Source organism: Puma concolor, chromosome F2, assembly GCF_028749965.1.
Source record: "Puma concolor isolate L17-30 chromosome F2, mPumCon1.1.hap2, whole genome shotgun sequence".
Classification (NCBI taxonomy): domain Eukaryota; kingdom Metazoa; phylum Chordata; class Mammalia; order Carnivora; family Felidae; genus Puma; species Puma concolor.
In genome coordinates, this window is record NC_141684.1 from 30,639,830 (window position 1) to 30,665,013 (window position 25,184).

General features: G+C 37.0%; 1 protein-coding gene across 1 annotated transcript in view; it reads left to right on the forward strand.

Annotated features, from left to right (window-relative positions):
* Positions 1-25,184, forward strand: part of RSPO2 (R-spondin 2) — a 157,662-nt gene that overhangs the window by 104,275 nt on the left and 28,203 nt on the right. The window contains exon 4 of the mRNA XM_025922741.2: positions 1,350-1,538. Within this exon, the coding sequence (XP_025778526.1) occupies positions 1,350-1,538 (189 nt within the window). The remainder of the gene's footprint in view (positions 1-1,349; positions 1,539-25,184) is intronic.

Consider the following 25,184-nt stretch of genomic DNA (forward strand, 5'->3'; position numbering starts at 1 on the left):
ATCTGTGAATGCCTACATTTTGATGAATGCCTAATCTAACGAATCTAACGTCCAGGTGTAATGGCATCACCATCACACCCCCTTCTCACCACCCTGGATTCTATTTGACATGTTATACATGTGAGAGGATTTATAACAGAATTGTGTATTAAATGAGACTTTGCATCCCCTTAAAATGGGGACTTAGAAAATGAGAACTTTTTTTCTGCAGAAATATTGTTGAAATAGTCTAATCTATTTGAAAATTTGCAGAGAACACATTCAAATGACAGGATTTTGAAGAAATGTGTACTTATATTCTTGTTTATGTGGGGGTTAATATGTTCATACAGGTGACACCCTATAAAAAAAAAAGAAAGTCATCAGAAGAGAATATTCAGAATGTTGAATATCCTTTTGAGAGGCAAGACCCACACCCATTACAAATGTTCAGTGGAAACTCTTATGAAATCCTTAAGTATAAAAAATTACAAATAGAGCCCTATGTACTTCCCTGAGTAAAAACTCTTAAATAGCTTTGAAAAGTCTATGTGTAACCACTATGCCTGCTGAGATCTGAAATGCCAAAATATTGTGTGTGGACTCAGGGCCTGAGTCCTCATCTGCTAGTGCAAAGGGGCTTTTGCATGGTGAATTTGGTGAGGAGGTTTAACTCTGCATATTTTTATCCTTTCATTCCCCATCCCAGGTGTTTGGAGGGGAGCCTACATCTCCACTATAGGAATTTACAAAATGAGATACTAAAAGCTTTTACATGAAAACCTACATTTGCAAATACCTGACCATACTTGCTTATAGTGATACAGAGCACCAATTTAGGGAGTAAGAGATATAGACAGTGGTTTCTAGACAGCTAGTGAAAGGATTCTGATAACCAGAAGATGTGAAAACAAACTCCCTGTCCTTTTCCCCGAGTACTGGCTTCCACAGTAAAACTAACACAATTGTGAGTTGCCACGGGGGCATTTGGAATTAACCTGTAAAATTTTGTCTTCTGTCATAATTTGAAAAGAGGCTTTTCTTCTCTTGGTTTTAGCTATTGAATCTGTTAAAGACTCTGTATTTCAGTATCTTTAGAAGGGACCAATGGCATTCCTCTAAAAAATAAGATAAAAACAAAGTAATAGTCTTTAAATTACTTAAGTGGCAGTTCCTTGACGTAGATGAAAGTAACCCTATGGTCCAAAATATTAAAGTGTCTGAAAAGGGAATACAGGTCTTTGTGGTCTGTAAAACATAATTTATCTGAAGGAGGTGTGGAGAAAACACAGCTATAAAGTTTGACAGTGGAACAAATGGACACCAAATTGTTACCTGTGTTTGTATTTTTTTCTTTTTTTCTTTATTAGAAGGATGCGAAGTTGGTCATTGGAGTGAATGGGGAGCTTGTAGCAGAAATAATCGCACATGTGGATTTAAATGGGGTCTGGAAACCAGAACACGACAAATTGTTAAAAAGCCAGCAAAGGACACGATACCATGTCCAACCATCGCTGAATCCAGGAGATGTAAGATGGCCATGAGGCATTGTCCAGGAGGTGAGTTTAGAGAATTAACAATGGTGGGCTCTGTGCTCTCTGACTTCTCTTCTCCCTAACCATCCTCCCTCCCCATAGAGGAAACCTAATAATATGACTGGTGACAGGGTAAAATGTATCCTGTAGTTACTAAGAGACAAATTCTTAAAATGTGAAGAATATAAAGTGAATATTTCACTTTCGTGATCCCTTGAAAATGATTTGGAAGAGTACATGACAAATGAGCTTTCTAAAATGAGAGTTTTACAATATGTGTGTGTGTGTGGGGGGGGGGTGCTGATGTGCCCTGCAGATGTTGCTCTGAGGGAAGTGGCCAACTTTCAGTTGAGAAGAGTTTAGATTAGGAGGGTTTATGAAATCTGTAAAATCATCTGCATCATTACTAGTTGAAGATGACAACTTAAAATAAACTTGCCCAAACACTGGGAGGAATAAATGTTGTCTTAATGTTACCACAATTAGCTGGTTCCCTTTGTTTGGATAATAATTTGTAGAAAACAGCTACTGGTATGTGTGTGTTTATTCATGTCTTTGTAGTAATTGTGCTGATTTGCAGTAATTATTCTGTAATAACAGGATTAGGCCCATTTACAAATTAGGAGAAGCATACATAGCTCAGGTGCTGGCTGAAGCTGAGTCAGTACATTGAAATGCAGTTTTTAGCGATGTCACTGTGGTTCTTAAAGCATAATTGCTTGTTACTATTTATTTTATCACCAGCGGATGCTACGTTGCCAGAGATGAAGTGGGGATTTTTCTAGTGCACAAAATAGAAAGGCAAAAAAAAAAAAAAAAGCAAGTTGTGTTTGGAAAACTGCCCTTGAAAATAATCAAAACGTTTGTTTGCCTCCATTCTTGCTATTAGGACATAGCTTTTCAGCCCTGTAGCTGTAGCCCAGAAAGAGAATATATATCTGCTTAAATGGATTTATATTCCTATTATGCTTCCTCGTAGAGAGGTTTATGATCCATGGAGGAAGACAAAACTTTTAAGACTTGAAGACTCCAGTCGGCTTTTGAGAACTATTAGATCCAGATTCAGAAGCTACTATTAGGCAGGCAGATTTTCCTCTTGAATTAGTTTTGCTTTCCTTCACTGGGGCTTCGAAACAAAGTTTTTTTGGGTCTGCTTTTCACTAACAAGGATGGTTTTGTTCAGTTCAACGGAGTATTTTTGAGTCAAAATAAAAGAAAATATTTTCTTACAAAACTAATAAGGCACTTCTTGGATAGCTGAGAGCATTTAACCTGCAACCTTGTGCCTAAAAACAAACCCGATGTATTCAGGTATTGGAAATAAAGACTTTCTTTGTTGTATATTGTTTATGTAACTACCCCCCACCATCCCTCTTCCAGCAACGTAGCCCCCCAATTGTGGTTTACGTTAATAGCAAAAATTAACCTGAAAATGCTCCTATAACAAACATGCTTATGTGTAACAAGAGCCGGCACATTCCCCTCCCCTCTGAAATGATTTTGACCTACCCCAGGTCTGGCTTGAGAGTTTTGTAGATAACAGCTACATTGTTAACCTATAATGTTTATGGCATTTTTATATATTTTCTTTTGCTTCCAGCAATACTAAATAGAATATAACCTGACAGTGTCAGTAGCTGAAATTATGTCAAAACAAACATTTATGTATCATCTGCTAATAATCTCTTTTTGACCACTGAACCAGTAATGAACTTGGATTTAATTTCCTATTTAGGTTTTACCAAGCATTATTTATTAGGAGAGGGCAGCTATCACTCTAACCCCTGCATCTAAATTTTTGGTTTGATAAATTCAGTATTATCTAACCTTTAAAGTTAGGAGGTTTGAAAAGTTGTATTAGAATTTGTTTTACTGTTTAACGTTTCATAAAAAGAACTAAAATAGAACTGCTGATAGAAATTGAAGGTTACTCTCCAATAAAAAACTTCTATTTACAAATGTAGGAAATGAAAAGTAGAAAATTAGTCTTGGAACTTGAGCTCCAATTGATAAAAATTGGCATAACTTCCAGTGGAGTAACCCACCTTGCCTCAGGTGAGAGAGGGAACAGTTCCTTTTTTCAGCAGGTCATGGTCATTAATGGAAGAATGGAGAAGAAAACCACTTTATCCCATTTTACATCTTGACTTGATTTCAGTGATCTGCTTTGACAAACCATGCAAAAATGTAAGTCGTAATCAGGTTGGGAATACAGGCATTTTTCAGATCTTTTCAACATATGTATGGATTTCTCTCCTGTTGAAGCCAATCTTAACCTGATTGCACACAAATGCAGCCTTAACCTCCTTCACACTAAAGCACTGGCACATTAAAATCAGCTGCTTTTGATTACTGGAAGGCAGAAGTTAGAGGTCAGCAAAATGGAATAGTCACTAAGTGTATAAGATATTACACTGAGATCTATTAGAAATGAGAACATAAATGGATAGAAGATAAAAAAAAACAATGTAATGTTTTAGTATAACTTTTCTTATTGCATGCTTATTTGCCTTTTTTAAGAAAGAAAGAATACCTGGAAATAACTTAAGTCATGGATTGATTTGCATGTTAAGTTATTCAGTGTTCATTCCCCAACTTCTCTTTCTGATTAGTTGAGTTTTGGGGGCTTTTCTGACACTCATTCGTTGGGATTCTGGTCTAGCGATCACAAGATCTGGGTCTCTGCACCCTGTCAACTCGTTAACTCTGTGACCCTTGGCAAGTCACTTAACCTCTCTTGGCCTCTATTTCCTCATTTGTAAATTGAGGGTATTGGGGCGGGCAATTTCTAAGATCCAGTCCAATTCTAAAATCCAATGATTCTAAGACAAATCACCAACAGATATGGGCAAGGTCTGCGGTCGTCATGTAAGTCCAAGAGCATTGTTCATGCCCAAAGGACTGAACACTCTTCCAGTAGCTATAGTGTGCATTTGCCAAACCCTTCCACATCTGGCAGCTTTTCTCCCTCCTCCTGCCTCCTCACGGGTAGTCAACTATCCAAGACTAAGCAAGACTCTAAATCTGCCTATGACCTGTGGTTTAGCAAAGATAGCAGGAGGCTGGAGGAAAAAAGAGGGGATCATAAAAGACCATGATAAAAAGAGGTAAACAGAGAGCCAAAAAAAAAAAAAAAAGAACAATGAGTGTAGGAAACAAGTGCAAAAAAGAAAGGTCTACTTAAAAATAAAGAGCCTACTTATTGTGGATATCTGTCTTCACTTTCCTTGCTCCATTCTGTAGGGACTAGTTTATTCTATTAATATACAGCCTGGAGCTTCAAATGGAAGGGATTTCAAGTCATGACCCTGTGCATTAGATAATATGTTAGTAGAAAAATACAGACATGCTTTATCATATATTTAAATGACAAATGGGAGAATAGAATCATAGTGCTAAGGTGTAGAGTTGAAAGATGTTCATGTACAGGGGAAACTGTTACTTGGGTGACTGTAGTCTTCAGGACTGGCCAACATAACCTCAACCTGAGATATTCTGTCTGTGTGTATGGCACTCCTTGTTACTTTGTAAGGTCCCCTGACAATTAACGTTAATTTATCAGGTATTATTGAACACTGTTATGTACCAATCACTTGCCTAGGCATGATACTGCTCAGAGTCCTCACAGAACTGTTTCTAGTGGGAATCTTGGCAATCAAGAAGTAAGTGGATGAATGCATAATTTCACGTGGAGATGGAGGCTGGCAAGAAACACAAAGCAGGATAATGAACTAGTGAAAGATTGAGAATAGGAGTGTACTATTTTACATAGGGAATTTAGGGAAATGGAGGGAGTAACATTTGATCAGAGATCTGAATGAAGGAGATCTTCTGAAGAGCTAAGGAAGGATCTTTTTAGCTATTGACACAATGACTGTGAATGTCCTTGATTCTCCCACAGCATATTGGGGAAGAGGAAGAAACTGCAATACAGGAAGGCTCTGACTGGTCCACGGTGATACGTGGCAAGTTTCTAGTGGTAGGTCCAGGACTAGGACTAATGTCTTGCTGCCTGGGAAACCCAAGTTTTCCTCGTTCCTTACAATAAAAATCAAAGATAAAGCTATGGTTGTCTATAAAAGAAGCCAACTCTAAACTATTTCTCCCCCAATCCCAACACATCATCTTAGTTTTGCCCTACAAATACTTTAAAAAAAAACCTGACACCCTGCGGTTACCAACCCCTCCCAGTATCTTCCAACTTGAAATAGTAAAGCATACTCCAAGAGTCATTTCATAAATGCCCGAGTATTGAACCACTGGCTTTGCTTTGATTCAGACACCCCTACAAAGTCCTGCTTCTTTAATTTTAGTGTCATTGGTCCTCTGTTGGGGGGAAAAGTGTGACTTCCAGATTGTTCTTTTCATCTTAGTGTGTTTGAGTCACCCTCGAGGCCAGCCTCTAAGGCTGCCTTGCATTGAGCCATGCTCAGCACTCGCCTGGGCTTACTTGCTTTCAGGGGGAAGGTCTAGGGATTTGAGTCCCACCTCTGCATTTTGGGCTCTGTGCCCAGCATGGCTTTGCTCTTTCTGACCCAGTGAAGCAATCAGACTTGATAAAGTAATTTAGGCAATGCTTTGACAGACACTTATAGCTTTCTGTCTCTTTGGCTTGTGGCTGCCTCTACTCACTGTGCAGCAGTTATTAGTACATTATGATGCATTTCTTAAGCCCTCATCATATTTTCTCAGAATTGTGCTAACTTTAAATATAGAATCTCCTACTATATACTATTTCAATTTGAAAATGACTCATTCCTTTTATGAGACATTAATTGACCTTCATCTTTTTTTTAAGAGGCTTTTAACTTGATAGGAAACAAAAAATACTATTTAGCAACTCAGAAACTTAATCTCTGCAAACATCTACTTTTTAAAAGGCAGCAGTAATAAGACCTCTCTAATCTTTGTTTTCTGTATATAAACTGACAGCAACATGTGCACTAGGTATTAGATAATAGAACTAAAGATGGTTGTGGATTGTGATGGATTAAACTGAGAGCAGGAAATAAGTACATTTGCAGTAGGATAGGGTCAAGAAAATATGCTTTAGACATATGTTCTTTATTTTCTACATTTTGTTTACATTTGAGTTGCAATTTATGTGGTCTGCTTTATGCATGCCAACCTCAAGAGTTGGTTTGGAAGAGAGGAGAAGAGAAAAACCTTTTCTTCTGAAACTTTCCGAGTTGTCAGGAATGTAGGTGCCGAATTTATGATATGAAGAAGAGAGCTTTCTGGTTGCCTCCATGTTTGCTATGCTAAATACCTTTCTGTATTTCTTTTAAGATCAGTGATTTGTGTTAGTCACTTTAGGCATATTGTGCACTTTCCCAGGTACTCTGGATACATGGCAGCTAATTGTGATGTTTATTCTAGAGAGATTATAAACTGGGACAGTCATCACCTTTTAAATGTTAATGTATAATTATTATATAAAATTGACATTTAACAAAGGTCCGTCTGTCTTTAAACATTTCTGCATTTTTGTTAGTAGCTAAAGTGTCCATAATTCCTGCATCGGTGGTCTGAACAATGAGCCTTTAGGTAGTGTCCTGTGACATGACCCCTCACTCTTTATTCCCTTCCCTATCACTTTTTAGTATTTTAAATTTGCTTCCTGGAAAGTGGATAGGTTTTCGTGTTTTAGCAGTGATTTCTTTGAGACTTGCTTATTGTCACATTTCCGATGGTAAGTGTCTAAGGCTATGGGCTATGGGGGAACAGAAAAGTGGGCTCTAATGCACCATGCTTTGGGGATGATGAAAACTCAAGACACAAAGCTAAGTACGGTCTTGGACACGGACATGGAAGTCCGAGGGTGTGCAAAGCACCGATAGCATGGAGTCTGCAGGAAAGGCTAGAAGACCAGCTCTTCTGCCAGTTTCATATTGAGCCTGACTTGGTGCCAGCCTTGCCTGCCCGAGGGGGCCAGGGAGTGAGTGAGTGAAAGATGCCCCACCTTTGTGCTGTTCTCTACAGCATCCCATCTGGGGTCTCTCCTAGCCTTGTTTAATTACAGTGAGGAGCAACATGTACTAGTCTCTTTTATGGGCACTTGTAAAAAGGATTTCTCAACTACACATGTCACCAAAGGCCTGATGTTCTATGTGCAAGAAGGCAAGGACAGAAAAATTCCAAAGGGGCCTTTGTCTTACACAGCAGTAAGCTACTCTGATCTTAATGTAAAATATATAAAGCAATTTTTACAACACTCTAAAATAAAAACAACTTTAATAGGACACACATGGTGTCAGTGGTAAAAATTTTTTCCCCCTTCTAGGGGACGTTTTTATTTTTCTTCCTTAGGAGATAAGAAAGCCTGAAGTATAAATCCCCTCATGGTTTCTTAGAACAACTTACTTTCCTCATCAGACACCTCTAGGATCTTTAAATGTTGTTGATAAAAATGGTGCAGGCGGTTTGCTCACTGAGATTTCCTGTAAATGCGTATCTAGCTACTGGACTGACCTAGAGCTGTGTGGTGGATATCGTCCAGGATCAGGAGGCAGAAAGAAAACATTTTAATGGAAATAGTGACAGAGTTTTACTAACATCTCAGAATGACTCATGTTGTCATCATACAGAAGTGGTTAAGAAGATACAATTATTCTGTGCAATAGAGTGGGGCACAAAGTTTCAGGTGGCAGAAGTTATTAGCATTTATTTAAACTAAACATGTAAAGGCAGTAGGTTTTGCTTTACAATCGACCTGTTTATGTAATACTTGGACCTACTATTTCTGTGTGTCAGTATTATTTTCTTCTATTTGAGGACTTTGGAAACTAGGAGTAAAATATTTGAACTTGTATAGTCAAGAGACATTGAACAATTGATGTTATGCCCTTATGTTCATTAGTCCAGTGATTTAATAATAACTTAATGTAAAAAGATATTTAATGACATGGTAAAACAAAATTTAAACATCAGAACTAGGACAAACTTAGAGGCTCAGGACTGATAAAGAAAATAGACTATATGAATACATGTAGTATTCATATTTTCAACCAACTGGTTGAAATAATTGAGCCAAAATTTGACCTTGGGTTACCTATCCAAGGCAAAGGGGAAAGGTAGATATGTTTTTTTCTATCTTAATTTCAAAGAAATGACAAATTACAAAATACAATATCAATTTAATAAGTTTTTGAATGGAAAAGTTGGTGTATATGTACATATATGCACATATGTGTATATTCACATAACATACATAAACATATATACACATATATGCATATGTGTGTATATGAATGTATACATATATGCACACATGTATGTACACAAAAATGAGTACTCATTCCAATTTCAGACACATGAAAGTGTGTGCCTGTGTGTGGAGGGGGTGGGACCTGCATCATAGAATTAAGGAAATTAATGATAATTATTACGGAAAACATTTCCGTTCCATAGGGAGACAAACACTAAACAGATTTCTCAAATCAAGAATCACATTCAGAGCAATGAACAGTATGGTGGACCATGTCTTTACCAATATCCATATCTCAAGCATGTGTTTTCAGAAGATAGAAGGCAGCTTGGGAGTGTTTATTCCTTAATGTAGCTGAAGGTGTAATCCATGAAAGTTTACTGTCTGGAGGCCTGGGCAATATGGAATTGAGATTTGTTGACTTATCAGTTGTATTTGAGTACAATTGTTCAGTAGGTTCTTTTAGTGAATAATGAATACATCTAGAACTTTGTGTAAGAGAATCCAGAAAATGTGCATTTGTATTGAGGGTCAGTTACTTTTTTGAACTTGTCAATAACCATAACCGTGGTGTCTTTTCTATATAATACAATGTTCTTAAGTAAGATCAGGAGATGCATATTTAGATGCAGAGTTATTTCTGGTGATTATCTCAAGCCTTGCACTAATAATTTGGCCTTGTCCGTCCCCCCAAGGCTGACCTTCAGTTATTTTAATCTGTCAAAACTATTTGGTATGAGAGAACTACGTAAATTTTGAGTAAATTCTTACTGAGTGTAACTGACTTCATTAAAATATGTTGCAAGGTGACTTCTAATTTCTCTTTTGAGAAAATTTTTCCATTTTCATACCTATAAGTTCATTAAATCAATATTCAAACATCTATTAATACCTATGTTCTAAAGAAACAGGCAGATTGAAAGTGATACAAACAGATGAGTTTATAGTCTACTTAAGGAAGAAGAAAATGCACATTACAAAATAATAAAAGCAGAGTTGAGTTGGTAAATGGTAAGTATCGTTTTAGGCTCTGGTGTTACAGAAAATATTTTTGGCTGTTGTGGCCAGGAGATGCTCCTTGAAGAACAAATTTAAATGATAATTAAAAGGGGTAGGTGGGAAACACATTTGAAAAGGGGAGGAGATTATTTTAGACTGAGAGACCATTGTGGGGAAAGATGTAGATGCCAAAGTGTGCCTCTTGTGTCCAAGAGAGGGTGAGCAAAAGAACCTGGCTGCAGCTCCGAGATTGTTAGTGGCAATACAAAAGCTCACAGCAAAAATAGAAGTTGCATACTGTTTGCCAAGTGCCTCTATGGAGAGGACAGGGTTTTTAATTTTACCTAGTACACAGTGGAGAGCCATGGGGTACTTGACTATGGAGGTATTTTAGCAGAATGCTGGTTGAAGACAGAAGTGGTTGAGGTGGTGTCTGTGAAGTGTAACTAAGTACACTTCACATCCCAAATTTGGGGCAGAACGTTAAGCAGAGTCTGAGTTTGGGAGAATTAACAGAGAATACTTATGGGTTCTGATGTTTATGCATTTTTCTGTTATGCTTGCTTTTCTAAAGAGTGAAGGATTTTGCTTTGACTTGCGGTCCACTGTGACTCTTATCTTTTTCTGCCAACTTTTAAAGCCAAGCCGTTCCCTAGTTTGTATTAGTGCAGTTTATTTTTTAAAAATGTAGGCACATTTTGCATTCACCCTAACTGAACTATATTTACTTTCTAACTGCTATTTCCATTTGCCATTTACCAAGACCCTTGGATGTATTATTCTTTATTTTCTGGCTTATGATGTTAACCTTCTAATGGATTTCCTTTACCAGTCAGCTTGAAGTACTTTGAAAATTTAAAGTATACACATTAAATACTATTCAAAGATGAAAATGCTCCTACAAGACACAATTTCAAATGTATAATCTAAGGTGCTTTTATCTAGAATGTCATTTGCTAACTGTGCAAAGTGTTGGGTTAAGAAGGATTCAGAGTTAAATGCTAGGTTCAGGAGAAAACTGTACAGTTATCAATTTGTGGTGTTTGTGGCATAGAAAGCAATGTGTCCTGTATTCTCCCTAATTCTAATCCTTTAATCCATCCTGCTCTTGGCTTTCTCCTGCCTTTCCCTCCAATCTTCCAACACACACTTAGATGTCTTTGACAAGTATTTATCTAGCTTCTATTTTATACCTGCAGTGATGGTGGAAGTCTGTATATTGGGGGAAAACAGTATGGAAAAATGCGGGAAGAGTTTTAAATTTGATGTGTCCTGGTTTTCATCACTTGTTGAATGACATTGGTTTAAATTACTTAATTTCCCAAAGCTTTGTCTTATATGAAATGGGGATATGTCACAGGATCATTGTAAGGAGTAAATTGGTACATATGCAAATGGATTTTATGATTCTACACTTTGTTGTAATTCTATTAATTCTATATTTACCATTCTTCCCATGACTGGCTTACTCTTGTCTCTTTATTTTCCTTTAATTTCTCCCCATCTCATGGCTTTGGCTATCATTCAGATGTGAAATCCTCCCCCATTTGAGCCCCAACCTCACTGTTCGGGCTCTTGATGGGCATCTTTCCCTAGATATCTTCCCAGCATGTCAATACAAGTGTAGCTAAAACATACCTTGTTGTCTTTCCAAAACCTTATTTCTCCTGGGATGATCATCCTTTCTAAAGACATCTCTAGGGGCACCTGGATGGCTCAGTTGGTTGAGTGTCTGATTTCAGCTTAGGTCATGATCTCACTGTTCCTGAGCTCGAGCCCTGCATTGGGCTCTGTGCAGCCAGCTCGGAGCCTGGAGCCTACTTAGGATTCCGTGTCTCCTTCTCTGTCTGTCTGTCTCTCTCTGCACCTCCCTTGCTTTCTCTCTCTCTCTCTCTCTCTCTCTCTCTCAAAAATAATAAACATTTAAAAAAACCTCCAAAGGCACCTCTAGCCTCCCAGTTACCCAGGCTCTTGGCCCTACATTTGTATCTCTTTTTACATTCAAACAAATTAGGGCTCAGACCTTTACTCAACCAGCTTGCAAGTATGCAAACCTGAGAAATTTACTCAATCTATCTCAGCTCCAGCATCTATATTATAGGGATAATAGATAATCCTGCTTCATAGGATTGTTATGAGGTTTAAACAACATCATTTAAAATAATCAAGGATCAAAAAACATAGGTTGTTATTAATTTTGTTTTAATAATCCTGCACCCAGCTGTGTTTCTCCACCATCCATTCATCTTGATTTCTGTGGCCTCTACATGAAGCCTTTATTTATGTAGAAGATTGCAGTAGTTTTTCACGGGCAGAGAGAGTATAGGTTAATTTACATCCCAGCTGACAGATGTGGCTGCATGTTCTAAGCTGAACTTGTTCCTCACGTACCTACTCTAATCTAGGTGTAAAATGGAAACCTTAAATTCTAAAAATGGCTGGGACAGCCATTGATTATCCTGATGAGCATAGGCCCTAGTACAGAGTAAGCCTCCAATGTGGAAAAGGATGAAGGTTGCAGGATGACTTGTACAGGTTAATGCTGGCTAAGGACGTGATACTTGAGAATACAGACCTGGAATCCTGGGACAATTTGAGTAAGTAAAAGTGAGTCGAGGGTGAAGGGGGAAAGAGAGTGAGCAAAAGTCTGACAAAATGCAAAGTATATAGGTTACCATTTATATAAACATGAAGAATCTGTTGAAACAGTCCATGTATTAGGAAGCAAAAGGGGAAAATTAGGGCAAAAGGTGTAGAAATAAGGAGAAGGAATGGGCTCAACAGATACTTCAAAACCAGTAAGTTACCAAATTAGACCTCCTGGATTGAACAGTGCCAGAAGAATTTGAGACTGCTTGAATAATTCTCACAGGGAAGAGAAAGTCTCTGTCCATTTGTGGTGATTCATTTATAAACTGCAAGTTGGGTAAATGAATATTCAAAAAGGAATTAAAGCATAGGCATAACATATGATAAGTAGTTTATAACAACCAGCCACTCAAGGCATAAGAAAGTAATGAGCCCAAGGTTAGGAACACAGGTACAGATGTTCAACAAATTCAGTGATGTGTGTTGCCTCACTGTACCTAAAGACATTTTTGTTTTGGAAATTCATTTTCTTAAACCTATTTATAACAGTAATCTTGAGGAAACCTATAGAAGGGAAGGAAGCTCTAGACCTGGATTCAAGAGTGCTCAAATTACATTCTGTACAGGATAGAATGGGGCAGTTGACCCTTGAACAGTGCAGGGGTTGGAGGCACTGACCATTCACATAGTCAAAACTCCATGTTTAACTTCCAACTCCCCAAAAACTTAACTACTAATAGCCTACTGTTGACTGGAAGGCCTTACTGCTAACAGTCAATTTATACATATTTTGTATGTTATATGTATTTTATACTGTATTTTTACAACCAAGTAAGCTGCAGAAAAAATGTTCAGAAAATCATAAGGATGAGAAAATACATGTACAGGGCTATGCTGTATTTATCTTCAGAAATCCTCACATAAGTGGACTGGTGCAATTCAAACCCATGTTGTTCAAGGGTCAACCATATATGGTTTTTTCTTACAGCTTGCAAGGAGGCCTAGCAGGTTAGTGATCTGGTCTCTCAACCCTGGTTGAATGATAGTAGCTACTTTTTTCTTTATTTTGGAGGTTCAGCATGGATTTTCCTTTGTAAAAAAGAGCATATCTTTCTATAAAACAAAACTTTACAGATGCACTCATTTATATTCTTTACGTGTTTGAAGCCAAGGTGCAAGGTCATAGTAGATGCTAAAGGCAAAGCTTGGTTCTTGCTTAGACATCACACTTGGAACTCTTTCTTCCACACAGCCTTACCTTTCAACCCTCAGGAATCTCTGAGCATTCCTCAGAGGTAATACCACTAGGTTTGTTCATGTTATCACATATATATCCTCCATGGTGACTGGCCTTACATTTTTGCAATGTTTCCCCTTGGAATAGTAGTATAACACTTAGGATGGACTGAATTCAACAACGTATCAACTATTTGCAGGAGTACACTGCAAGATGCAGTGATGGTCCAATAAAAACAAAAAAGCCACTCTAGAATTTATAATTTTTCATTTGAACATACAAATTATATACAGTTAAAAATGGTATAAGCTGGACAAGCACATGATCTGCTCCAAGCCCAAATTTATTTCATCTTGAGCTGCCTCTTTACCATTTTATTCCATAGTTATTCTCTTGTTTCTAGGAGAAATTTCGGGCAGGTCTCACATCTTAACTGCTCATTTTCAGCAATACGATTCTGTGGTCACGTTTAGTCACTGATGTAGTCTTACCTTTAGTTATTACAATGCCTAGTCCAAGATAATAACCATAATTAGAAACTTGAATTAGTAATAAGTCTTTGATTGTTATCTTGGACTTCTAGAAAATGTGTAACAGACTTTGGCTGATACAAAGTTTATTTTCCAAAATACCTCTGTATAGAAGAGTCTACTTTCTAAACTACCTCTTTCTTGAAAATTCTAAAGTAAATGACCCTCTAATGAAATGGTAAAACTAAATGCTAAAACTAAAATGCTAAAACTAAATACTAAAACTAAATGCGAATCCTTGGAAGATGTATATTATATAGACTTGCATCCCTTTTGCACTCTTTCATTTTATGTCAAAACCTGGAGAAGGAAACCATATGCCTCTGTCTTACACGTATGCAAAAATTTCTTGTAGTATTCTTGTATTTTCATGTTGAGAGTGGTATTGCTAACTTGAGTAATTTAAAGTAATTTCTGCCTCAAATGTCAAGTGTCTGTTGCATTTCAGATCTTCCTCCATTTGGTATAATTGTCAACTTGAAGCGCACAGACTGACCTAATACAGTAATCAAACATGCTTTGAATTAAGAGTTATTTGGCTCGCTTCTGTTTGAAGCAATGCACTTGGTATTGCCATTACAAGTTTGCCTCTCCTTTCTCAGAAACATAAGACTTGTATATCCCAAGAACCACCACATGAAATTTTCCACCAGGTGGATGACATGTGAGCATATCTAGTTGCAAAACTGTAACATGGGTAGTAGCCTAATTTGAACCATTCCTTTTATAATAGCTTACATTTATTAAGAACTTGCTTATGGAGTTCAAACATGGGTGGTGACCTCTTAAGCACCCATATTTTAAAACTTAAAAACATACAGCTCTCAAATTGCCCATGTTTTGTGTAACTTTTAGTGCTTAGTAAGAAATGATTCCACAATCCGTATTCTGCAATGAATGTGTAATTAAAGATGATTGAAAATTCAAAATTTGTGGTCACTTAGTCCCTTCATAAACATTTGCTCATGAGTGTGTGTGTGTGTGTGTGTGTGACAGAGAGAGAGTGAGTTAGGGGAGAGGGGGATAGAATTAGTGGTTTCAGCACCACATTTAGGGAAATGTTCAATGTTGTGCTCAGCATTTTGTTTGACAGTTGTTACCTTGTTTTCATTGTCTCTCCACTTTTGTTTATTTCCCTGTTTCTTAAGCAGCCTGATGAAATCTCATCAGCTAACTGGGATTGAATTTTGATGAGTGCCAAGTTGCTTTGATGAAATCTAGTGTAATTATGTTAAACCCGACTTGATTTGGCTTTAATGCTGGCATTTTCCATATTGAGAAAATTAGTGCATTTGTCCGCTCCTGGAGAGAGAAGCCCAGTAAGAAACAAAGATAGCTCAAATACAAAAAGCAACCACAATTTAAGTTCATTTATATCTTTGTTTCAAAACTAGCTTTTCCAGGCATTCAAACCCTTTAAGTTTCAGCATCTGTTCCTTGTAATAGCAGCAGATTTGGAATTTGCTATTAGCCAAAACTACCTTCATCCATGAACTAGAAAACAAAAATATATAGTTCCTGTTGACCAGAAAAAAAGCTTTTGTGTCCTATTATCTGGATTTTTCTGGGGATGGGATAGGGCAAGAAAGATTTTAGCATTTTAAGTACAAAATATTGTTTCATTTTATCGACAAAGGAAAAACTGAATTTTAAAATTGTACTTCCTAGTGTTATTTCAGGTTGAAAATCTAATACTGTACAGGAGTCAAAGAATATGTGAGTCCAAAAACGCTCAAATTTACATCTTAATTTCTGATACTTGAGTAGAGGAAACTGAACTTCCTGAAATTTTATATAATTATAATAGCAGTGTACCTCTTAGAATACTATGATGCCAGAATTTCAAGAGATTTGGGCATTAGGTCATGGCACTGCACAGGGTGTTCAGAATGTTCACATCGGCTGAAGTAAGACCTATAACTGCTCAGTCAGTGCACTTTCCCCTCCTCATATAGGAGGCCAGCAGGCTTCTGTCAGCAGCACTTTAAAACCGGATCCGGAATTGGAAGAGACCTCCCACTTTTAGTCAGTAACCATGAACTGACATAATATCTTTGAATTATCAGAAGATAATTTCCACTCTGGACAGTTCTTGAGGAGACTGGGCTATTCTGGGGACACTTAGAGATTATTCTGTCTGTTTTCTGCTTTGAGTTGTTCCCTGAAGTTACTGTAGAATTTTGACCTCTCAAGGCTGGCACAAAACATCCCTACTCTAAAACTCTTACAGATGGCGACAGTTTAATCAAAGTCAGAAAGCTGGTGGCAGATGAATGAAGGCAGTTCTGTGGCCCTGGGAGAAAGTTATATAGGTTCTATTTCTTCAAAATCCTGTGTGTTGTGCCTTTATGTAACTGGATTCAAGTGCGTTTTCTTTTTTGTGTTTTCTCCCTGGTCAGTTTTTAGTAGGCACAACTTACCAGAATTATTAGTTACTAACTACAAAGAGTTCTTTACTGCATTGTTTATAGAGTGTTCAGTCAAGGACTGCTTTAGAATTACAGCATTACTGAATCTTGCTAACTGTGAACAGGATGGGTTCAACAAAATGCCAATTTCTCACTGGTTAGATTTATTCATGTTCTGACTCCCATATCCACTGGAAATGAACATTTGTCAGAGTGGTATCTATGATGATGTAAATTTAACGGTGTTTTACATTTTCAGTAATCCATGAAAGATCTGGCAAAGGGCTATCTTAATGGATTTTACAGCTGAAGCCCCAAAACACAAAATAAAAATAGTTTGCACTTACTATTTACAGTGTGTAGAAATTACCTTTGCACAAATGACTTCAGAATCTACTTGTTATGATGCGTGTGTGTGTGTGTGTGTTCACTTTTTAGGCTATTGGAGCTGTTAGATTATGTCAGCAACATAATCTAGACCAAGGATCTGGCAAAGCTTTTGTACATCCCAGTTCCTAGACTTTTATGCAGATTGATTTAGAGTAAGGCTATCACAGAAGATAATTTCTAGATAAAGAATGTAGGAGAGTGGCTTCCAACAGCTCTGTTCTCAGCTTCCTTTTTGGATTCTGACTGTGACCTATGTCATAGCCCCGGATGAGTTGCACATAGTCATTCCAAGGTTTGGATATAATTGCTGTCTTCTTGGTATAAGGATTCCCTGATCCATTGTCTTGAGAGGAACTGATAAAATAGGCACTTTCTGCTAAGACGGATGGTTTTTCATTATAATGGGTATTTTACAAAACACGAGCCATGATGAGTGAAGTGATTTAAGATTTGAAAAAGTTTAAAAGCTGCTGACATTAAAGCAAGAACCACATGCCAAAGGCAGGGAACACCGACACCATAAAAAAGTGTTGATGCCAGTTGCTTGAGAAACTCTTCAAGGAGGCATATTAAGGCTTAAAAAAAACTCCTTCCTTATCAGAAAGGAGTTGTGATTTGTTGCATCAATGGCTAAAACAGTTCATGTATTTGATTCTTCCTCATTTCATTTGTTTGTCAAAGCTTTTCAAATTGTGTTTTCTATACATCAAATGGTCTTTCAAAATTGTGCTTGTTTCTTCAGATTTCCAGGTCCTTTAAGATTTTTTAAACTTTTTTGAGAGTAGTTGACACACAATGTTACATTAGTTTCAGGTGTACGATATAGTGCTTGAACAAGCTTATACGTTATGCTGTGCTGGCCACAGATGTAGCTATTGACTATCACCATACTGTACTATTACAGTATCATTGACTATATTCTTTATGCCATGTTTTTATTTCTGGGACTTATTCAATCCATAACTGGAAGACTGTTTTTTTTTTTTTTTTTTAATAAGAATTGCACCTACTTAAGGTATACAGGCTCCTTTTTATTTGGTATCCTGACTCTCCATTGCTTGCTAGACCTACTTCAGGAAGGGGTTTGTGGAGGCAAATCCTGAATGGCCTTGGGCCAAGATGCTATGAGCAAAGCATCCAAAGTGTAGAGACTGAGAGTTGAAGCTTTTCTGAGAGAAACAGACCATCTGAGTTTTTAATTAGAAAACTGCTCAAATCCACACCTCAGTGTCCTCTCCTGAGGCTCCTAAACCAGAATCTAGAGTATATTTACTAGTGTTTTTCTTTTTTAAAACATGCAATAAAAATGTAGAACCACAGCCAGGGGAGAGATGAAAGGGTAAGGGTGTGTATCTCAAGGGATTGATAACAGGATTAGAACTTTGTAGAAATCATTTGCATTTACAATACACACTTCTCTGAAGCTGTGAAACCCGGTGTTTTACATTTCAAGTTCCTTTTAGGCAAAATCCAACACCTTATCTGCTAAGCAGAAATGACTACCTCTGTGAAAATTTAAGAACTAGTCCCAAAAGCAGGAAGGAGTTAGACTAGCCTAACAGGAAAGCCATTCAGGACAAAGTCTTCTCTAAGTGAGTACCGTGGCAAAAAGGCAAGATTTCTCTCAAGTTGTTTGTAGATGAAATTGAAGATATTACAATAGCGAAATCAAAAGGTTCTCAGGTGGCTACAAACTAAAACACTGAGGAAGCTGTGTTCCATGTGGACTTACGGGATGTCAGTTTGGATCTGTGGGTATTACCGCTTCCTTACAGTTGTCTCTGGTTCAGAGATGGTATTAAACAATTGTAGTTTTGTTTTTGTTTTTGTTTTTTGTTTTTTTTAGGACAGGTACTGTTTAGTGAAAAACACTTAAATAAAATCAGCATTGTGTTTGTACAACAGCCACAGAAAAATCAAGGATTGATTTTACTAGCAAGCCTGTAGCACACACTGGACATTGAGATTCTAGATGGTTCTTGTTACATTAATAGAATGTGGACAAGACACTTGGCAGTTAATGTATTGGCGTCTTCTGCCTCATGTTTGTCTGTGGCTGGGCAGGTGCTTCATGGGGATCAGTAACACCAGATCACAATAAATCTTTGAAATGCTACTTTCAGCGTTTCAGGTGGTGCTCTTGCAAATGTTCTCCATTTGAGTGATTGAACAGCAAAGCAAAGGCACAGAGACAGCCTCAATGTGAATGCTAATTTAAACTGCTGTTCTAGTAACTTAATCATTGTGTCATTTGGTTTAGTAACTTTCTTAGCCCTGCACCCTAAACAGTTTGTGATGGATCAGCTGTACTACCAGGCCATCAAATGTATTCATTTTTGGAAGCAAACACTTCATGGTTGTTTAAAAATCCAGAGTATTCACATGGGGGAAGTGTGGGAGGTTTCAAGTTTCTGAAACATTTCGCAGAAAATGAAGTGATAACAGTTCCTGCCGGTGGCCATATGACTCAATAATAACTAGAAGGAAAAAAAAATGTTTGTTTAGGCTTGGCCAGAGTTAATAACAAGCCAGAGTTACAATCTTAGTTTTGCTCACAAACGTGTTTCCTTTCTCCGTGACCCTATTCCTCATCTTCTGCAGACATCTTGTATTGAGCTTTCCTGAGACCTGCCTTCACCCTTTGAGAGACATTCAATATGTATTTTGAGTTGATTCAAGGCTTTTTCTTTGCCCCTGTTCACTAAAAACACAATATGAGCAAAATCTCAAATCTGTTGCCATAGTCCAGTGTCAGCCTGTGCTGTGGCAAAATGTGGGCAGCATTTGTGGTAGGAAGTCAGAGGTAAACAATTGGAAGTTTCTCATTTCAGTTCCGTGACTTACTGCCTCAGTTCATCAAAATTCTTTACTCTCAGGGATTGCAGGATACATTTGGCACCAACATGTGCTAACATGTGCTTTTGTTGTGTTTAAATTCCTTCTCAGCTTGGCTGGCCAGATCTTTATTTTATTTTGGTCTGTAGGCACATCTGTCACCTGTCTCTTCAGAGGTTATATGCCTCTGGGGAGGGACTCCTTTTTCCTGAACCTATGCTTCATGTTTAGCTTCCAAATACTTTTCACATTTCTATAGCCACAATCAGGTGAGCCACCCAATTTTTAACCCATTGGGTTGATGGGCTGGGGAGTTATGGCCTGTTTTATTGTATTTATTTATTTTCACTAAGTGGGTGGGATATTGTAGCTTTAATAAATGACTTTTTGTGCTGATAGTGTTGTGGGCTGAGAGACTGTGTATTTTGAAAAGAAAACCTTTCATTTCAATATGTTAAGTAATTCTGCAGGAATTTATAAATGAAAGGTTTAAGATAATGTATTTTAAGGAGGCGTCCTAGAGCATTTGCCTAGTAAAATGATAGGTAGTTTGTAAACTCTCACAAGAATGAAATTATTTGAAGATTTGTAGGTTAAACTAATTTTTCTGAATATGTCAAGCTCTGAATTCATAAATACTTTACTATAAACAGAAGCAAATTATTTGATTTAAAAATACCTAGAAATACAGCAGAACCAAAATTTTTAGCCATGACAATATAACTCCCAAGTCTATTAAATGTTTTATCTCTTGTAACTTGAAATTTATACTCTAAATGACACCTAATGTTAAGGATATAAGAATGTTGTCTGATATAGTACTATACTGCAATTTCATTTCAAGGATCCTATTGTGGACAGTTTCAGGATTCTAAGCGGACACAAGAAATATCAGGCTTTATATACCTCACTCATATTCCCTGTGTATGTGTGTGTATATGACTGAAAAGCATATTTTCTTAATTGGCCTGCTGATGATATGGAGAAGGGGTGCTCCCTATAATATGGATGAAATCCATTTCGTGAAATGCTCAGCTACTGAAAAACTTGGTGAAAATAACCTTATAGAAAAGTTACTAATGTAGAATTGCAAGTTCAGACATCTAGGGATAAATATTTTGGTGTCTTACATGTGGATTGCCTTTAATTCCTTGATTACTTGGCATCTCCAGTTGATGTCAACCTGTTCCAACCTTGATGCCACCACAACCTGAGACTCCATCGTTGGCCACCTGCCCCATCTGTTTTTTCTTAGCCCTCACGTGATGGGAAGCAGAATAGCAAAGGACTAAAGAGAGCAAAAGCCTTGCAGTTACAGTTTTGAGATTACCTTTCCGATAACTGTTTGCCATTGGACACCTCTCTGCTACTGTTTTTCTTTCCGGCAAGATGGGGACAGATGATGGAATGTACCTTTCAGGCTTGTGAGTTTGTAAGGAGAATGCCAAGTGTCTGCACGTAGCTAACATTCATTTCCTGTGTGCTCGTGGCTGTTAGTGGGCACGTGCCATCTCCTTCAGCTGACCTCAGAAGGCTTGCTAGGACACTAGAGCTCTTCAGGTTCCAGAAGGTAGGAGTATTGTTCCAGATTCCTAGCTCTTTCTGTTAAACATGTAAACCCAGGTTCTTTATTCATGAGGTGCAAAGGGCACCTGTCATTTAGAGTGCTATTTTGTGGGCCTGTACATCAGTCCCAGGCCTTTATGTTTTCTGATTCTTGCCACTTACTTGGGCATTTGTTTTTAATTTCCATGTCTAGAGACCTGGTCATACTTTCCACAAATCTTGACAATCATCCTGGGGGGATAAGGACTTGTTACAGTTCGGGACCCAATAGCAAGCCATGAGATTGTGAAACTTAAAAGGTGAATATTTAGATTATCTCCATTTTGAGCCTTATCTCATTATGGGTATCTTTAAAAAAATTTTTTTTTAATGTTTATTTTTTTTTGAGAGAGAAAGAGTGGGGGAGGGGGGAGAGAGAGAGGGAGACACAGAATCCGAAGCAGGCTCCAGGCTCTGAGCTGTCAGCACAGAGCCTGATGTGGGGCTTGAACTCACAAACTGTGAGATCATGACCTGAGCCAAAGTCGGATGCTTAACTGACTGAGCCACCCATGCACCCCATGATGGGTATCTTTTGTGTTATTAATGTATATTTTCTAAAATAAGCTTTAAAATTATTAGCTTAAAGATTTATAGTAGTATATAATTTTTGTATATCTGAACATTTTTAGGCATATTCAAGTCTGAGTAGCGTATAAAATATACATTAAATTATATACATAGAATCTTTTATATATAATATATATTATACATATATAATATGTAGTATATAAAATATATATATTATATGTATAATAATTTTATAGAAAGAGAAGATGCTTTGCATGTAATAAGCATATGATATTTTTTACCATGCCTAAATTATAAAGTTGACTACTTAAGATTTTCCTGCATTTTGGGACAGTTGTTTCTTTTTCTCAGTAATTCTCTTGAGCAAAAAAGAATCAGGATGGAAAAATCGATAGCATTCCTATTCATAAGTATCAGCCAACTAAATAATGAGTAAACATACTAAACAGAAAAATAAAGTGAAAATCACCAAGATACTAATAGTGGTTGTTTCTTGGTGGTGAGATTAAGGTTTATGACAGGAAGGAGTGTCACACCGAGTGTTCAATCTTCAGTGTTTAATAGGTCCTTGCATATAAGTGGGTAGTCAGCATCTGAATGAATGTGGATGTGTAAAAATGTTCTTCTACTTCTTGCAATTTTAAAATTTTATGTAATTAACACTGTCTTAGTACTATAATAAAGAAAACAAATCCTGAAGTTATTGTATAAGAAAAGATTTTTGTGATTATCAGTATGAATATAATCTGTATTTTGGCTTATTTTCTTAGGACAATTTGAATCGTAGAGTTACTGTAACAAAGAATATGATTTTTTTGGCCAAAATTTATATTATCAAATGGCTTTCCAAAGAACTTATGTAGCCTTGTGCTACCAGCAAAGTATAACAGCCTCACCACACCTTGCTAGGATTATGTTTTATATTTTAAAACATAATTTTATTATGTCTTTAAAAATACTTCATTTTCAATTCTATTTATTAATGACGGGATCCCACTTAAATTTCTTTGCCAGTTTTATTTCCTGTTTTCTGAAATGTCTTTGTAACCTACACTCATGATAAGCAAGGAGTATGTGCATGACTTTAAAAGCTTAGGAAAAAAAGGACATACAAATTATGTGGTAATTTTGCTTTTTCTTTTTAAAGATGAGGTTCTAAGAATTCTACAATTGCAAGGAGTTTGAAATTATCACAAGTTGGATACTTAGGGCTACTTTATTGGGTCCAAGTATAAGGTCTTTAATTTTTAGATGGACTGAAAGGAGTATAGAGTTGCACTAAAATTGCTGCATTTATAAGCTGTTGCATTGTACAAAGGTACTTTTAGCATCTGTTCTAAACTTTGAGTCTTGGGTGGCACCAGATAAGACAAATAGAATTAAGGGCATAATTGCGATTTTTTGAAAAATCGTTTTATGAAAATGAATTTTTACCCTTTGAGGTAAAACTTGGCATATGTGTTCTCCCTAGAAATCTGTTCATGGGATTCAACATTTTTTCTAGAGCTGTTCGTGTGGTGGTACTTAAAAGTTTTTGACATAAATATGTATCTTTCACATGGGTGATAAATTTGAGACCAGCATTTTTATGAGCATGGTAGTAGATGAAAGAGAATGAATAATTTAAATACATGTATATTTCATATAAGTATATGTGCAATCTCTTTGGCCAATTGCTTTTCAAAAGCTGATTATATTATGTGGGCTTATATTTATTTTTATAGCACGCCCAACATATGTCGGACCCATGGATTAGGTTGTAATACTGGAAAAACTATGCTATCTGATTTTCATACTGATAGTGACGTGGTTCATTTAAACTCAGTGTCAGCTCAGAGAGGTATATGTATGTCTAAGTGAATCCTCCATTAGGCAGTGTTTACAAGGAGGTATCATGGGTGTTAGTTTTTCTATGACTGAACAACATACACAGGCTCGAACTCAGCCTCATGATCTAGTACTCCAGAATCCTCCAAACCTGTTCAGTCTCAGGTTGAGGAAATCATAGACAGGTGTCCCCACAATCTTAGCTAATTCCTCAGCCCAGCTTAAGGATCCTGTTACCTCTCTCTCATTTGGCACAGTTGGTATCCCTAACCTTGACTGTTCTCAGAAGATGATGATAATTTCTCTTTCTGGCTTGAATCTGAAGTGCCTCACCTTTCTTCCTGTTTATCTTCAAACACTATACCTACTTTTCTTGTATCTTCTCATGGAAGAAACCTCTTTCTTTCAAGGCTACCCCATATTCCTGAGTCTTAGCCCTTTTCCAGGAGGACCTATTTATCTGTTACAACATTTCCTTTATTATATTTCCCTCCTCTGTCCACTTCTTCTCAGCTGCCTTTATTACCCCAGCCCCTGACCTTCATATTCCCACCGGGTTTTCCCACATGCACTGCAAATTAAACACATCGAAAATGATTTCAAATTCTCCTTTGAAACAGGCTCTTCCACCTGCTCTCCCTTCCCTACTCATTTTAGCCACAACCTGGAAAGCAACCCAAACTCCTTTGTTCTTACTTGCCTGGCCGTTTGCTCACCGATTCTACTCGATTCTACCTCTACAACTCGTTGCCTTCTCCTTCTCTCTGCCTGGTGCTGCTCTTTCTTCTCTTGGTACATCTTCCCTACTTTGACTGGTCTGTCTTCTTGTTTCTTTTTTGAGACCAACTCTAGAAGACTATCTCTTTATTATGTAAAGACTAGAATCTTTAAGGCATTTATTAGCTTGAAACAAATATGCTTTATTAAATATTAAATATTACTAAATATTTAGTATTAAATATTACTTTATCAAATATTACTTTATTAATATTAAATATTAAATATTACTAAATATTATTAAACATTACTTTATTAAATATTACTAAAATTTCTAGGTTAAGTATTTAGTGATAGTGATAGTCTTTTCTTTTTGTTTCTTTTTTTTTTTTTTATAAAAGCATGCGTTGCATTTATTCTATCAAGTGTGGTCACTTCATTTTAAATTTTTAGTGAACTTGTTTCATGTTGTTAGTCCCTAGTTTTGTGTCACTGGACCTCTGCAAATTTTATTGTATTTTACTTTTCTATTTTTAGTATAATATTTCTGTGACTTGATACAAATGATCCAATTAATTTTGTGAGTGCCTAGCATCTGAACATAAAGTAACACTGAGTGATAACATTCATGTGCTTGGACAGCATTTAAAGGAAAAAGAAAGGAGGCTTGTGTCAAAAGTGTGCTGCAGATCTCAGATTACCAAGGGCATTACTGGACTTCAGGTATCTTGGAACCATAAGTACTGCAAAACTAGGATTTGGAGGATATGCGAAGAATAAAGACTACTTTATATT